The sequence below is a fragment of the Chrysemys picta genome, chromosome 7, assembly GCF_011386835.1.
Source record: "Chrysemys picta bellii isolate R12L10 chromosome 7, ASM1138683v2, whole genome shotgun sequence".
NCBI lineage: Eukaryota > Metazoa > Chordata > Testudines > Emydidae > Chrysemys > Chrysemys picta.
The window spans coordinates 28,661,276-28,679,087 of NC_088797.1; the positions used below are offsets into that span (position 1 = coordinate 28,661,276).

General features: G+C 42.8%; 1 protein-coding gene across 7 annotated transcripts in view; it reads left to right on the forward strand.

The window, feature by feature from the left end:
* Nucleotides 1-297: 297 nt before the first annotated feature.
* The window catches only part of SUSD3 (sushi domain containing 3), a 49,182-nt gene continuing 31,667 nt past the window's right edge, over nt 298-17,812 (forward strand). For 4 of the 7 annotated variants that reach the window (XR_006174307.2, XM_005305433.4, XM_008179623.4 and 1 more), the window contains exon 1: nt 298-1,560. Coding sequence is in view for 6 of the 7 variants with exons in the window: in XM_005305433.4 (XP_005305490.2) it covers nt 1,473-1,560 (88 nt within the window). In the remaining variant the exon portion in view is untranslated. Of the gene's footprint in view, nt 1,561-2,731; nt 2,862-2,895; nt 2,930-17,812 lie in introns of those variants that run through there. The other 3 variants (XM_042849779.2, XM_065551011.1, XM_024100311.3) reach the window with 2 other exon arrangements.

A 17,812-nucleotide genomic window follows, 5' to 3' on the forward strand; every position in this document is an offset into this window, starting at 1 on the left:
ACTGTGGTAACACTGTTGTAAGTAGTATTGAGATGGCTGATGTCCCATTAAGTTAGGAAAGATGATCTTGTGGTTAAAGCACTGGACTGGAACTCAGGAGACTAGGGTCTGCACAGGCTTCTTGAGAAATGTGGGACAAGTTACTTAATCTTTGCAACTCAGTTCCCCATGTGTAAAATGTTAATAGTGCTTCCTTCCTCCCACCCTTTGTCCGCCTTATCTGTTTAGATTGAAGTTCTCCAGCTCAGTGGTATAGGGGGGCCTTGAAACTCTATTGCTCTCAGTAATGACCATTGCTGTCAAGCAGTGCAGTACTGGGTGCATGGATGGTGCCACTCAAGGGAACACTTGCTGACAGCCGAACCCAGTAATATTGCCTGCAGAGTAAAGACCCCTGCATAGATACAGCTACAACCTTTGTGTTGCTTCTGTTCCTTGATCCCGCATTCTCCTTTTTCTGCACCTTCCCTTTACCTCCCATTTGTTTTTGAGGATGTGAGAAGCGCCCTCCTGAGTCGAGAAATGTCAATCGCCATATAGCCACCATCTGCCCTCGCTCTCTGGGACTTCCCTCTCCTCATCACTAGGGTATCCCAGGGGAAGCAGATGACACTTGCCTGCAGCCTCAGCCCAGTCCAGCTCAGTTTAGCTTCCTCCAGCCGGTCAGCCAGGCCCCGGCAGCCGTGGAGGGGATTATGTTATCAGCGCCAAGGCCAGGGATTAAGGGTGACATCCAGGAAGGCGGAGGGGGTCCCACCCTCGCCTGCTGATCGCCAGGAGCCCCCTCCTGCCGTCACAGCACTGGCTGGAAGTTCCGCCAGCCATCAACGGGCAAAGAGCCACGTCTTGGAGCAAGCCGGCGTCCAAGCCCCTGCGGGGGTGGGTGCCCACGGCTCTCTGGCAGGTCGGGCTGCGCTGGGGAGCTGCGTTCCCAGGCTCTCGCCTGCCTTTATCAGCCCCTCTAACCCCAGTGTCAGGCCGGGGCTCGCAGCCTCTGTAGTGCCCGCTGCTGAGGAGCCGGTGTAGCGCCTGGCCCAGGCTAGATCAGCAGCAGGGGAGCTGGCTGCCTGCAAATCTCTGGCTGCCAAGGGAGCCCGGAGCGCAAAGGGGCTGGATGGAAGGAGACGATTCTCCTCCAGTCTGGGCAAGCGGCTAGCTCTGCAGATCGGGGGTGGGGGGGTCTCCTCCGGTGCCGGGCTGCTGCTGCAGTTCGCAGGCGGCGAGGGGAAATGAGAGCAGCGAATCTGGGGAAGGAGAAGTGAGTGTGTCTGCTGGGGGCGGGAGGGGGCGAACCCCGGCCCAGCTGCGCTCTCCAGCCGCGCCCGGGGCATTCGGGACTGAGCAGCGCGGCGGGGCTGGCAGCCGCCGCGTGTCCTGCTGGGCGGCGAATCGTTCCGCCTCCGAGGGGCTGCGGCGAACCCTGCACCTGCGGGAAGAGCTCGCCTGGCTCAACCCCAGCCCGGGCGCCAGCCATGCAAGCGGCCACCGCCTCCGGGCTGGATGTCTCGAGGACGGGCGGGCCCCGAGAGGACGGGCGCAATGCCCCGAATAACTACACAGGTAAGGGAGCCGGAGCTGCAGCAGCCCCGCCGAGCTGAGCGGGTGACTCCAGCTCTGAAGAGCCCCCCACGCGGGCTGAGCGGTTGTGCCCGGTGCAGGGACCCTGGCTGTCGGGGCCAGGGAGTCAGCCTGGCGTTGGGGGATGCCGCTGCTGGAGAGAGGCGGCTGCTTTCCCTCTGGGTGTTGCGCTCCCGGGGAAGCGGGGAGGGTCAGAGCTGTGCACGGGGGCACTCCCATTGCTGGGGATTCACCCCGCTTGCAGGAAACAGGCAGCAGCCTCTGAGTTCAGCTTTTTACGGTCACCTTTTCCCCAGCCGGGTTAGACAGCTCCAGTGCGGTTTTGAAATACACCATAAACTTGCACTCGAAGCTGCGTGGTGGCTCCAAGGAGAGCGGCTTTTTGAATGTCAAACATTGTCGATGTGTCCGGATCCCTTGAAATGGCCTTAATTGGTACTGACTTCCTGACTGTCTGCTGTCGCCATAGCTCAGTTTGCTGGATTTGGGACTCTTAGCTCCAAGGAGGCAAGTGGTGTCAAACGGGGTCATCAGATAAGCTGGCTTCTTGCAGGGAGAGGATGGGTTGGCAAACGCACTGAAGGTTCTCATTAACGGAATGCACCCGCATAACACAGTGTTATAAGCACAGGACAATAATAGCCCAAGCTGTAAGGCACTGGGTATCCTAGGAATAACTGATTCCTTTATTTCAGGCGAGGACCACACCATGATGCAGGCTCCTTGGTCTTTTAAGAAGGGAGTTTGCAGTAATCAGCTTTGCTTCCTGTACTTTTTCAGTCAAAGGCAAAGATGAGTTACTGTTTGGGCCAATCTGAGAGGAGAGGCCTGAGTACTCAATTTGAAGGTGCATCTCTGTTTCTGTTGGTATCACCTCCTACACAGAATTCCTTTTTTCTATGCAGTCAAGTATCAGAGGGGTAGCCGTGTTAGTCTGAATCTGTAAAAAGCAACAGAGGGTCCTGTGGCACCTTTGAGACTAACAGAAGTATTGGGAGCATAAGCTTTCGTGGGTAAGAACCTCACTTCTTCAGATGCAAGCCTTGCATCTGAAGAAGTGAGGTTCTTACCCACGAAAGCTTATGCTCCCAATACTTCTGTTAGTCTCAAAGGTGCCACAGGACCCTCTGTTGCTTTTTTCTATGCAGGTAATTATGCTGAGCTTGCACCATTGAACTCAGTGGGCATTTTGCCACTGACTTCAATGGGCGAAGGATTCATTCCTGTAAGAATTGACCCATCCCTTCTAACCAGCCACCACCGTCTCGAAGTTTTTCAGATAAGTGAAAGAGTTTTAAATTAAAGAGAGTCTCTGCAAATGACTTGGCCCTAATGCAGCTGCAATTCCATGGTAATCATTTCATAATAGCCTTTTAGTGGTAGTGATGGCTGGAAAGGTTCATGTTCGTTGGTGTAATTGTATTGAAAAGCTGTCAAGACTCTATTCAGATTAAAAGCTTTGAAAAAGATAAGGTGGAATATTGACATAATGTAGTTAGAAAGAAAAATGCGAGCTGCTTGCTTGGGACTTGTAAAGCATGTTCACTAGCAAGATCTTTTACAGAGCTGTGATTCCATTTACAATAATCATAGTAATAAACAACGTTGCCTTTAGAGGAAAAATTCTATTCCTAAATCTCTCTGCCTGCTATGATAGTTTTGATTAAATATTCGGTATCAACAACCATTGCCTTGGTTTGCATGAAGTTTAACAGCTTTCATACACTAGACCATATTTTCTATTATTGGGACCCAAAGCATATCTGCATGTGTCTAAGAAAATGCTGAGCTACTGCACTGAAGTACTAATTATGGACCTGATCTTGCGGTCCTTACTCAGGGAAAAGTCCCAGTGAGTTCACTTTACTCACTTTGTTATACACTTTTGGTTATGCAGTACTGGTATGTCTGATCTGTGCAAATATTTCGAAGAAACAAACATAACAGGAATGCACCATATTTTTAAGCCAACGCATGCAGGACAAGCTGGCTGCAATGACTAACCTTATTAAGTAGGCTGCTCTAGAAAGAATGTTATTGAACTTTAAATATAATGGAATGGAATTAAATTATGGTAAAAAGTTGGAAGTCAGTTTATTTGTGTGTGTGTATAAATAAATATTAGGCAGTGTGGTGGGGGTGTCTAAGAAATGCTTAGATTAATAGACGTGAAATGAGAGCATCACTTTAAAGGGGAAAGGAATACATCTTCATTGTAATAGCAGATTCAAAGCTCTGTTATTAAAATGAAATAATCTCCTGACAACTACAGATTGACCTGGCAGAAAATGAGAACATCTCGTTTTCCCTGCACAGTGATTTAGGGGAATACAATACTTACCTGTTGAAAAAAGATTTAAGGCACAAATGAAAGCTCCAATTCTGCAATGTAGTCTGACAACATGGATCCCAGCACCTGTGCAGAGTTCCTTTAGCTTCAGTGAGGCTTGATGCTAGTGGAACCCGATGCAGGATCTGGCCCTAAAATATTTAGGGCATTTTACCATTGACTTTAATGGGAGCAGAGTTACCAAGTGCTGACTGCTCTTGAAAATCCCGTCCTTTCTGTTCAGAATTCAGCTTGGCCTCAAGAATGCCACACTGCACTGATTTAATTTGCTTGGGTGGTTCTAACAGGCTATATTGGTGATCTCATTTTAGCATACTGGTAGAAATGATCAGACACGTTCAGTCCAGCATTTTTTGGTAATGCTTTACATTATGTCCACTACATATGTTTAACCATCCATTTGATTTATTAGAACCATTCATATTAAAAATAACCAAGTTTTAGGAAACATGTATTGAGAATTAAGAGCTATGTGTAAACACAGATTGTATTGCTCTGCTTTTATGCTAATAGTATTAATCATTGACTTTTGTAAAATTGTGTGGCTCTGCTCCCTTCTCCAGGAGTGTCAGGTCAGTTTTGGGGTTTTGCTTTGGGCCCACAAGTGAAACAGGGCTTGTAGGTGGCTTGTCCCATCATGATCCTGCTCAGACCTTCTGCCAGTGCGGCCCATGGATGAAATCCTGAACCCCCTGAAATCAATGGTAAAACTCCCATTGACTTCACTGAGCCAGTATTTCACCTCAGAAGTCTGGTTCCACCAGGATGAATCTGGCCTTGAATTAATTAATTGCTTGGTAGTATATAACACTTACCTGCTGTAGGCTATCAAACCAGCCCATCTTATGCACTTATGGCAGGCCTCAGTAAATATTTTGAACAACAATTTATATTTATTAATGTAGAATAACTGTGTTGACAGTAATGTATTCTGTTGCTGTAATTAATGTCTGTTTCAGGCTGGCAAACTCTGTGTGTGTGTGCACATGCACGCGTATGTGTGTGCGAGTATGTGTGTAAATGTTGGTGAGGTGAAATCTATCCCTGGGCCAGGGTCTGGGGCTACTGAACAGTTCCGTTCCCTTCTCCGCGTGAATTTAATCTTACATAAATACCAATTCATCGTCAAAAAAATGTTCATTGAATTAGCTGACTCTGACACAATTTTTAAATCTGCACTAGTGGTTTGGATAGTGAACCAAAAGTTAAATATCATGGACTAGTTGTCATATAATTTAGAATTATAGCTTTATATGATACACTTAAATAATGTGGTCTCATTTTAAATTATGCAGGGATATTTGTAGGAGAAATGATATATGAAGAGTGCTGGTGACAAACGGAGTTCCCCCAGGCCAACTATTGTACTGTGCAAGATCGTTTTTCCTCTTTCATACTACTGGTGATCATTTTTCATACTGCGCAAGTAGAGTGTCTTCATTGTAAACTTCCAGACCACAAATGAGAAGCCGGTGATAATGATCTATGTAGACAAACTCCCTCAGGCATCCCTTTTGCAGTCCATGAGAAAAGTGATGTGACATGTCTGTTTGCATTAATATGTTAATGAGAAAAGACTAAAGAAAAGTTAAAAGATGTTCATCTGCACAGTCTAACTTCTTTTAAAATATTTTTAACTCAAAGGGAGTTACAGCTCCTCAAAATTCCCAGCTGTGAAGTTCAAACATGCTCCACTTTCTATGATGCTACCTCCCCAGATTTCTGAGTGTAGGTTTTTCTGGCACATTATCTCACCTTGACCTAAAATAGACTCCAACATAGGGTGTTATGTTCTCCTTTGTGATAAAATGTTGGGCAGTGGGCTAAGATCCTCAAAAGGGTACTTTAAACCTGATCTATGTATGTTAGTCTGTATTATACTATTCAGTCACAAAAAAAATGTGTATTACCAGCAGCGGGCATGGCTAAAGCCACACACCAAAGAGATCAAAGTATTGCAGAAAATGTGCTGGGGAAGATGCAGAGCACTGCACTACTAGACATTTTGGGATGGAAGAGTCTGCAGTAAAGGGCATAGTGTGTGGAAAGATGAGGCAGACTGTTCCAGGTACCTTTGCCAAAGCTGAGATGACATCTTTCCCCAACCCCATCGCTTGTGTGATTAAACATCCACAAACATGTTTACTTTTTCCATATCACTGTGGATTTTTGACAGGAACAAGTTAATGCTACTCAGAGCAGCATAAATTTATTGTTAGTATTTATTCTGGTGGACAAATATTCACTGTCCACCCCTCCGATGCCTCCCCAGTTCCTTCGCACTGCTCTGAAAAAGCATCTGGAATGCTGATGTAACTGGTTACCTGGGAAGCCTCCTAGTGGAAGGAGCCAATGTAACTGCCCTGCCCCCCAGTTTGTGGTTCCTAATGTGGGTGGCATGTCAGGGTTGGGAAAGGGAGCATGGTCAGAGTGCTCCTCTGTTCTGTTGCCCCCTCAGCTGCTTGAATAGCCCGTTGAGGTCTTTTGGAGCCAAACACAGCTCAGAGCAGCCCTGAGGCTGCTGTAAGTTACACCTTGGGCTGATTGCATAGGTACAGGGAGGAGGGAGATGTAATAGTGGTTTCTTACCACCCCTGCTATGCCATGCACAGCACTGATGCAGCTGAGGATCTGGCCCTTTGTTTTTCCAGTGTGGGGTATGCATAGCTATACTTTGGCTTTGCCCTGACTCCTTGTGTGATTCACCAGATCATTCCCTGATTTGGAGTTTGTAGCTCTTTTGTGGATCTTCTGCATGGAACCATTTAATGTTGGAGGTTAGTGTAACAGCACCTCAAGGAAGAGACTTCAGAGCCGTTTGGAATTGCAGGCAGGTGTTGAAGTATATTGGTACCCTTATCAGTGAAGAAGCCAAGAGAACATGTGCACAGAGGTTTTATGGTTACTCTTCCTTTGTCCAGGAAGACCAAATGTAAGCTTGTCCTTCTTCAAAACCATGAACAACTCTGCTCTGTACAAAGACTGACAAGAGGGTCTTTGCTATTTTCCTGTGATCCCATGATGCATTTGAGTTTGTAGACTTGGGGAGAAAAAGACTCCATGTTTCTTCTTAACTTTCCACTGGGCAAAATGTGAGACAACTTGGAATATATGTCCGGTAGTTTTTTCCATTTTTTCCCATTGAGATCAAAGTAAAATCTTCGATTATATAAGATAAAGAAGTAAAGGTTACAGTATTTCAGCTGATAGATATGTGGGTTTATCTCCTATGTGACAGAAAGGTAAAATTATTACAATTTTTGTATATCTCATAAAATCCTAGAACAGCATAAAACAGAGGTGGACGAGATTTATTAGGTTGTCCAGTCCCATCCCTGCCAATGCAAGATTGTTCCCTGCAGTATATTAGCCAGTGCTTTAGTCTGATTTAGTTTTAAATTAATTACTCAGATTATACAGGCGAACTACATCTCAACTTCTGAGTTTCAGCTAAGGATGGAGCCAACTGGTTTGGATTGAAACTTTGAGGTTTTAAAAATCTGAAATCACATAGCTCTACACTTCCTGGTTTTGGTGTCACCAGGAAGATAAAATACAAAAGAATTATTGGTTTGGCTGTTCCCATCATGTTAGAACTGGGAAAGCCCGACATCACAAGATTTCTAGCCTAAGAGCTAAATCAAAGAGAACTGGTTGCTTTTGGTTAAGTATCTAGTGTTAATTTCTGCTCTCCTTCCTCAGGCAAGCCTCCCATTATTTTCTATATAGACTAAGGAGTACAGGATTCACCTCTTAATATTTAGGATACATTATTTCAGTTGAACCCATTCACTCCCATGTTAATTTCAGCATGGAGACTCTAACATGTTTTTTCTCAATTGCAGTAGCTGATAAGCAACAGTTATTTTACAGATCAGTATTGGCTTTATCAACAGATAAGAATAATGCTGAAACGATTTACAGCCTTGCTGGAATACTGTCATACCTTCCATGCTTCCCTTCTTTTGTTTGCTTGTTTTTGTTAGATGACATAGATATTTTTAAATGCATAAGTTACAAAATGCTGAACCATTCACAAAAAGAAAGCAAGGCGCATTCACTATTGGGGCACATAAACAAAACTCCCATTGTGCAGTCAAATCTCTGATACAAGTCAGTGGTAGTTTTGCCAAAGGCCCAGATTTTTAAAGGTATTTTGGTGTTGCTGAGTTCAGCATTGCAATGCCTAACTGATTTAGGAGCTTAAATTTCATTACTAAAAGGGGTTTAGGCACTTACCCAAAATCCCATTGGCTATTGGTGGGATTTAGGCTCCTAAATCAGGAGTTGCAGTGTTGCAATGCTGGGGGGGTGGGGGAGGGATAGCTCAGTGGTTTGAGCATTGGCCTGCTAAACCCAGGGTTGTGAGTTCAATCCTTGAGGGGATCACTTAGGGATCTGGGGCAAAAATCTGTCTGGGGATTGGCCCTGCTTTGAGCAGGGGTTTGGACTAGATGACCTCCTGAGGTCCCTTCCAACACTGATATTCTATGATTCTATGAGTGCATCAGTGCTGAATACCTTTAAAAATCTGGGCCTAAGTGAGTAAGGACTACAGTGTTTGGCTTGTTATTGTCATTTCCTGGATATGGACTAATACTTGACTGCCATTTAAAAAACAAATGGTAGAATATCCTATTGTATTCTTCTGTTTAAATGCACAGACTTGCAGGCCATTGTATGCCACTCTTAAAGTCAACAATAAATTACTTAAACAAATCATAAGGGGAAGAGCAGTTGGGAGGGATGCAGGTCTTCAGTATTTCAAATACACATTCTGCAAGAAAGGGCAAGGGACAGCTCTGCTTTGGTACAGTAGCTCAGGACACTAGCAGCTTTGTTACAACTAATCTACAATGGTTCACTTTGCTTTTCCTTTTCATTACAGTAGTAAACAACAGTAAGCCGCTTTCCGTTCCTGTCATCTTTCGCTAATCCTCATGATCAGGGAAGCCAAAACGTGCATTTATTGGATTGTACTGTGCAGCATTTGTGGCTTTTCTTCTCAGATTTGGAGAGATCTCTCTTGGGATCCATTAATTCCTATTACAGGATCCAGTCCTGCAAGATGCTTAGCACCTACAACTCCTGCTAAAATCAAAGATACTCAGCAACTTGCAGAATCAAGTCCATAAGCAGATCTTGTAAAGATAAAACATTCATCCTCTATGGCTTTTAGCTCAAGTTGCTGTTCGCCTTTAAACCCTTGCACATGGTTAATTCTGTGCCAGTTAACAGTATTATTTTCCTTCTCTCTCTCACTCACTCACACACACGCATTCTCACCATATCTGTATCTATCTATTTATTTATACCCCCCCACACACCATGAAAAGGATCTGGAATCCTGAAGTCTGACCTCAGCAGTGAAAAAATTTACATAGTCATAAGACTGCAGAGAAGATTGTTAAATCGGTCTATTTGGTTAGGTTCTCAATACATGAGTGATTTCTATCACCATAACAAATTACATGTTATTGCTAACTAACACTGGTTTCTACAGAAAATCAATTATTCACTGACATTTTTGCTGACAATTGCGAATGCTAGGTCACAGTTCTTTAGTACACACCTAGCAGTCTAAAACAGAAAACCAGTTAAAGAATAGCCTTCATTGTTCAAAAGCAAAAGAAACCATGCACAGACCAGTATCCAGCACGGGAGAGAAGATACAGGCAAAATTCTCACCCCTTGAGCCTGCCTCTTTGCACTACTGAGGTGGCTTAAAGTGGACTCGCCTGACTCTAACTGGACACTGAGAATTACCCCAGTTTAGGGGAGCTATCAGATGGTATGAAGTTAGGGTGACCAGATAGCAAGTGTGAAAAATCGGAATGGGGGGAGGGGAGGTAATAGGAGCCCATATTTAAAAAAAAAAGCCCCAAATATTGGGACTGTCCCTATAAAATCGGGACATCTGGTCACCCTATATGAAGTGGTCAAACCAGCTCATGCATCAGCTACCCCTCCTCCCAGTATAGTGGATGGGTGGGAGCAAGTTGGGGGCAGGGTATAGCCTGCCAGCACTGACTCTGTTAATTCTCAGCTGAGGCCCGGCGCCTGTTAGTGTGTGTTGGCACAGCCCTCAGGCTGTTTTAACTTATGCTGGGGCCGGGGCAGTTTGAGAATTCGGGAGCTGTAGCCAGTTCCCTGATGTCTTTTCCCACTCCGCTCCACTAGGCAGTTTTTGACCCAGGAGCAAATGTGGGCTGCAGAATTTTCCTTTTAGGGCCCACTCGGCAGGGAACTTTCTGCTTTGTGAGAAGGGAAAGGCCACTGTCAGAAGCAGAATACACATCTGGTTTGATGTGGTGTGTTAATTCCTGTCTATACGTATTTTACACACCTACACTCTATTTAACCATACCAGATAGGCTAGACCTGCCCCTCTCTGTAGGGCCAAATCCCCAGCTCATGTATACTGGTGTCGCTTCATTGAAGTCATAAGAACATAAGAACGGCTGTACTGGGTCAGACCAAAGGTCCATCTAGCCCAGTATCTTGTCTTCCAACAGTGGCCAATGCCAGGTGCCCCAGAGGGAGTGAACCTAACAGGTAATGATCAAGTGATCTCTCTTCTGCCATCCATCTCCACCCTCTGACAAACAGAGTCTAGGGACACCGTTCCTTACCCATCCTGGCTAATAGCCAGTAATGGACTTAACCTCCATGAATTTATCCAGTTTTCTTTTAGTCCAATCCGGCTACACTGGTTTAGATCAGCTGAGGGTCTGACTCCTAATACGTCAAATGCAGATTAAAGCTCTGAAGCCAGGTTCTCTACTGTGCTCAGTTCAGTTGTAAGGAAGGGGTCATCAACTGGGGAGTCCCTTTGCCCGCCCCCAACAGGATCCTGCAATTGAGCTGCTGGGAGTGAGGTCTCGGAGGCAGCTACACTGGCTCTGTGCTAGCTGGGATCTCCATTCCCTTTATAAAGGTAACAGGGGAAAGATTCACTTGCCTGCTCTGATATATATTTACTACAAAGAATCCCAGTGAATAATTGTCTGTTCTGGGTTTAGGATCAGGCCTCTTTTCTTCCTCATCAGGCAGGCAGCATTTGAATCCCACCGCTTATATTGCAAATTAAATGAACCATTGAAACCAATGAAAAATGGCAAACAACCTGATATTGTTCTAGTAATATATTTTTTATTCATTTCTCCATCATGTGTGCTCAGATAACTGTTTTCTGTTTTTCCACCTCTCCCCCAGGGCTACTGCATACCTTAAATGCTCAGTCCCTCATACCTGATCAGCACGTTGCTCCCACTGCTTTATCCCTAAAGGCTTAACAGGGCACATCAATTATATATGTGTGTGTCTGTGTAATCTACACAAGAGTATTATGGATAATATTGTGTTTGGTTTATAATTAAACCCTTTTCTTCTTTCAACCAGACACTTTGTACAGGCCAGGTCTAGTTTATGGGGCTGCATTATTGTGTTTTGGGCTAACACAGCATGATGTAGTGCAATATAAGGAAGACTGATGAATATAACAGCTTTTTCGAAAAAGCATTTTCTGATCAGATATCTGCTGGACCAACCCACCTGTGCCTATTTAGCAGTTTATCTCAGTAAGCCATGCTGGGTTTGCAACCCTGTGTAATTTATGAAGGCAATCTCTACTTGAAGCAAAAATAGAAAACTACATCTTTTCCAACCTTCTTTGGACATACTGTAATGTTTAACCACTGATAGAAACAAATGATTTTTATCAGTACATTGTTTACATTTTTTAACTATTAAAAGAAAAGGGGGGGGGACTTTCAGATTATGTTGCTGGTTTGTTTTCAGAGGCAATAAAACTGATCAAAGATTAATTTACTGAGACATTTAGAGGGATAGCTAAATATGGGTAAAATTTATAGTTTTGTCTTTGCAAAATGTTCATCATGATACTGGAAAGGTTTGCCAATTTTACAGAATTTCATAGAATTTATAAAGCTGCTGTAATGTGGGTGACAATTCACATAAGTAAAACAAAATAAAAATCTGCCTCTGTGTTATAGGTTCTAATATATATTAATACATGAACTATCTGCAGCACATTCCTGCTATCATCTCCATTGCCAGCCTGCTCTGTAAATTGCCCCGGTGATCAAGTAAGTGTTAATAAATCTTCACTATCAGAGCTATGTGAAAAATTCTTACCACTGGGTCCAAGGATGGGGAACAGGGAAGGAGATCTCATTTCTAGCTGTTTTGCAAAAAAGCCCAAATCTCCTTGCCTTTTCCAACACCTCCGCCACCCCCGCCCACAAACATTTTGTGGTGCCCCTTTAGAGGGTTTAAGTAGCTTTGTAGTGAAAAGCAAAGCCTGATAGCTTTCACTGCGAACTGGTCTTGGCCCATTGCTGATACTGCATTGTTATTAGAGCTGGCTGAAGAACAATTCCACTTCACAACAATTTTCGAGGTTTTGGAATTTGAGTTCATTCTGCATTGGAACAAAACCAAAACCTTTCAAACATTTCCATAAAACAGAATTGTCTTGAAACATCCTGTTTTCAGAGTTGAACAGTCAGAATTTCAGTCTGCGGGGGTCTCTCCTCTCTTAGTAACCAGAGTCCACCTGGGACCTCAGAAACCTTCCTGTTACAGAGTCATCAAAATTGATATACCGCCACAACATGTTTTGGCTTCAGCAAAGCAGCATTTTTTAATGAAAAACCGTTTTGCAGAAATGTTTTGACTAGCTCTAACAATTGTGTTCTGCCACGTGGACTGGCATGGACTGGCTCCCGAAAGCTTTTTGCCAATCAGTGATGCATATGCAGTTTTCTGTTTGATGTCTTCCAACAACAGCTCCCATCTCCATTTTGAGCACTTGCCTTTTTGTTTCATTTGGTCATCATTTTGGGGTCAGGGACTGCCTTAATTTTTGTGGCTGGTAAAGCACCAAGAAAAGAGTTGATACTTAACAAATAATAAAAGGAATATTCAGGCCTATGCTATTCATAGCCTTCTCCCTTTATAGATCGAGCAATGTGATTTAAAGGTTTTGACCTCATAACAGACTCTTAGTTCTATTATACCCGAGGCTCTTATATAGGCCTTATGAGAAAGTCACCAAAGACAGAATCACTATAAAGAGCTTTTTTTTTTTTTTTCCCCCTCTATGGAGATTTGATCTGTACGTCAGCAAGATGTTAAACTGGAGACTAAAATCTGAATTGTCCTGAAACAATCACAAATGTACTATAGATGCGGCTGCTTCTGGTGACAATTTTCATTCAGCTCTTGTATGATGACCCAAGATGATTTGAACATTATCCCAAGATAATACATGAACTTTCATATGGATAAGGGAAAATGTTAACATTTCGGGTCGTCATTGTTTCAATTAGAAAATATGGCTTCTGGTTAACATATCATTTTGGATTGTCTGCAAAAATCCTATGGTTGGCTGCACGTGTTTAATGAATTAAATGTTATTCATGAGCACTGGGGAAAAATAATGATGGAAGCAGAAAATATTTTAGGTATAAAACTAGAGACTTCACTAGCTTTCTGTCTAGTAAATGAAATTGCCACCAGAGAGGCTATTTCCCGGCCTCACAAAATCTGGTTAAGAAGAGACAGGGTGATCCTGAAGTAATGTTAAAGTGACACAATGCCTTTAGTGTCAGAGTGGATGATGCGAGTGTCAAGATCAGCTGCAGATGACAGGAGGCCATGTAGAATATCAAGAGAGCAGTGAGTAATTTGATTACATTTGGTTACCTTTTTATGGCCTGTTCGCTAAGATCTCTTTTTTTCTTTTTGAGACTTCACTTCATCGCTGTGCTGTTTATACAAGAATCATAGAATATCAGGGTTGGAAGGGACCTCAGGAGGTCATCTAGTCCAACTCGCTGCTCAAAGCAGTACCTTTATTCAATGGAAAAGATGAAATGATGAAGTAGGGGGCCATAAAAAAGGACAAAGGGAAGTTGGCCCAGCAGAAGGAATTACCCTTTTTTCTCTCCTCCATTTTCATTATTCTTTGGTGAGAAAGGAAGTTGTATTGAGTAATGTACCTGAGCTGCAAATTTCAGATGCAAACTAGATTTGGTGGTGCCCAGATATAGACCCATAGTTTCATTGTTTGCATGAGTGGTTTTGTTTCATCCTTTTATAAAGATAAATGCCAGCTAGTGAAGCCAGATCCAGAACCTCTCCAAAGTTCACAGGTGTTCAGAGCCAGGGAATTGGTTCAGGCCCCTCTTTGGCACCATGTGGTATTTTAGAAACAGTTATATATGCTTTTCCTTTTCGTAAACGTTGATAATGCTCTTGTCAGTGATACAAAAATCAATCCTGATTGGGCTTTCAAAGTAACATCTAACACTTGATCCTGCATTACCTAGAAAGGACTGCAGGACTGGCCTTACCTGTCCAGAATGATTTATTTATTGTGTGCTGGTTTTATTCTGTTAGGTGGCATGCCTGCCTGCCTGGTCATTGAGTGTGCTTTACAGTATTTGATAGATTGAGTTTGTTAAAATTCTGACGAGAGAGCCAGTAATACTCCTGTTTTAAAACTCTTAATCTTATCCTGTTTAGGCTCTCCATTTTGGTGACTAAGACCCAGGCTGTATATTTAGTAGAGCATGTACGTTATTTCTTACCTTAGCTCCTTTATAATGGAATGGAGTGATCAGAAATCAGTAACAGGATTAAATGATACCCAGAAGCAAAAGGGGAAGACAGAGTCACTACAGAAATAATTGATCCATTTACTAAATAAGTTAGTTGCAAAAACAAAAGTTGACATCACTTCCATAAGTAATTTTTATTTGTGAATGGTTTGCTTACAGGCATAATTCAGGTGAATTCCACAGCTGATTTTTTTTTTTTAACAGAGAAATAGCAGTGAAGAGGTAAGTAAATGAATGCTTCTAGGTTGATGAAGCATTTCGGTGCTGGCTAATTAAGTCAGACATTTACTTTTCTGAGATATTGTACCTTATGGTTTTAATATGTTGGTAAATGTACTAATAAAGTGCAGAAAAAACTTTGCATTTACTTTACCAGAGACCTCTTTAAAAATCTTGTTTTTCATTTGATTATTTTTTATTAATTAGTTCTTTATTAGAAAAAAAAACACTCAGTATAGCTCTCTTCATTAGATCTGAAAGTGAGATCTATGGACTAGAATAACTTGGCTTTGATGTAAACTGGGGGAGAAATCAATCATGGAGTGCTGCACAGTGACCAGAACAAATCCACTTTTAGAAAAGTAATATAAAAGACATGAGGAAGAATCAACTTACACAGATTTTACATATTCCTCATATTCGAAGTGGGGGGGAATCACATATACAGTATTGTCAGTCAAACTCATTTGGCATTTTTCGTGATGTATAGTTTGGACTTCTTGTGGATTAATATACCCTTCAGGCTGCATAAAAAGGGAGAACTGCAGCATATAGAATCTGTGACATTGCACTTCATATGCTTTATGAAAATATGCTTATGAATGTGAATATGATATAACTGGAATATGCTTTATGAAAAAGGTCTCTTGTAAGGTATCATTACAAAGCTTATAATCTACTGAGTGTGTTCCTCCTATTTGTTTGCATGAATTATTTCTATGTCTGGAGTTAGAAGAATAAGATAAAAACTTGTATTACTGATGTAAACATATTAAGTGAAAGCCATTAAGGGTGCTTCAGAATCAATGAACTGTAAATGGCTCTGTTTACTTACAAACCTTCCTGTGCACCTGTGGGCCAGCCCAGGAAGAATGGAGGTTGGGGTCTCACAGGAATCCATACTGGAATCCATCTTAAATCTGGTACTTTTCCATTTAGAAGGAGGGGTGGGGACCCAGAGAGACAAAAGATTCCCGCTTTGTGCCAAAGCTATAAAAAGGGGTGGAACAGGACAAAGGGGGCTAGCAGTCATTGGAAAACCCCTAGTCACCACCTAAGATGGCTGCTGGAACTAACAAGGACTGTACCAGGGCAAAGGATTGGACCCAGACTAGGAAGGAGTCTAGTCTGTGAAATAAGCTTATTGGAACATCTTTGAGGGTGAGATATTACTTGTAATCAGTTTCTTAATTGCGTGTTTTTGCTTTATTTTGCTTGGTGACTTATTTTGTTCTGTCTCTTATTACTTGGAACCACTTAAATCCTACTTTTTATACTTAATAAAATCACTTTTGTTTATTAGTAAACCCAGAGTAAGTGATTAATACCTGGGGGAGCAAACAGCTGTGCATATCTCTCTATCAGTGTTATAGAGGGCGGACAATTTATGAGTTTACCTTGTATAAGCTTTATACAGAGTAAAATGGATTTATTTGGGATTTGGGTCCCATTGGGAGCTGGGTGTCTGGGTGCTGGAGTCTGGCTCAACAAGGCAGGGTTCTGGAAGTCCCAAGCTGGCAGGTAAAATGGGCTCAGATAGGTACCTTGTTTGCATTTCTCCAGTCCTCTGGGATCTCACCCATCCTCTATAAGTTCTCAAAGATAATCACTAATGGATCCAAGATTGCTTCAGCTAATTCCTTAAGTGTCCTAGGGTAAATTTAATCAGGTCCTACCAACTTACTTATCTAAATATGCTTTAACCTGTCCTTTCCCTATTTTGGCTTGTGTTCCTCCCCTCCCCCCCTTGTTAATATTGTTTAAGATTCTGGTCAAAGTTTACCTTTTAATGAAGACTGAAGCAAAAATAGCCCTTAAACACCTCACCTTCTTGACGTCATCTGTTATTAGCGCTCCTTCCCCATTAAGCAGAGGACTTACACTTTCCTTCATCTTTCTCCTCCTCCTAATGTATTTAAAGAACCTGTTCTTATTGCCTTGTGTTCCTTGCGAGGTGTAACTCAGTTTGTGCCTCAGCCTTTCTGATTTTGTCCCTGCATGCTTGTGATATTCTTTTGTACTCCTCCCTAGTGAATTGTCCACTTTTTGTAGGATTCCTTTTTAGATTTTCAGGTCATTAAAGAGCTACTGTTGGAGCCAATCTAGCCAGTTACTATTCTTCCTATCTTTTCTTCTCATTCAGATGGTTTGCTGTTGCACCTTTAGCATTGTCTCTGAAAAGTGTCCTTAGTGTTTAGTCCTAATTTTTACTAGGAATCTCCGTGCTGGACAATTCAAAAACTAATTGGATGAGGGTTATTGGAATCTAGGGTTTTCGTTTGGCCTATTATAGAGATATGGTTCAGATGTAACAGAAGATCCTTGGCCCTACTATGGCCCTTTATGCTGCTTTAGCAGCACAAAAAGGCCTTTGAAGTCAGCTTATCTCACTAGCTAAAGACTCCTTCCTAGCATGGGGGAGTCCCCAGGTATCGGAATCAGTATAGCTGTCTCCACTACTACACCCTTGCAGCTATTGGTGTATGGAGTGTGGCTATATAAAATGGGTCCTAGGCAGCCGAGTGCAATGAAGGCACCTCCGAGGCTGCTGTAAGTTGCACAGGGGACAGAACCAGTTTCTGGTCAGGCCTAGGATCAGGTTATTACAAAGATAGTGTAACAACACCTTTGCCCCCCCATCCTACGTGGGTCTTGCATCAAGTGGAGCTCAGTCAAACACAATGATTAGACACATGAAGTTCAGCTCCTAACTTTCCCTGGCTCAGAAGTCTTTGGGTCTGTGGTTTTGGCTTGGCCCACTGAGCTACGGGCCAGCTGAACAAGGTCATATCTGGATCCAGATCCAGTCTTTCTTATGATTGGGTGGTGCTTGGGTGTGGGGCTTTCGTTGAAGCCTATCTCTACTTGCAAGCACTTTAGCCTCCACTTAAATTTGGTGGTGCTCTCAATTTACTAAAGCAAAGGTAACGTTTTATATAGCTGTGAAACTTATTCTAAATGGGGAGTGTTGCCAGCTGAAGCACAGTATGAAAGTTTGTATTTCATCATAAATGAAGCA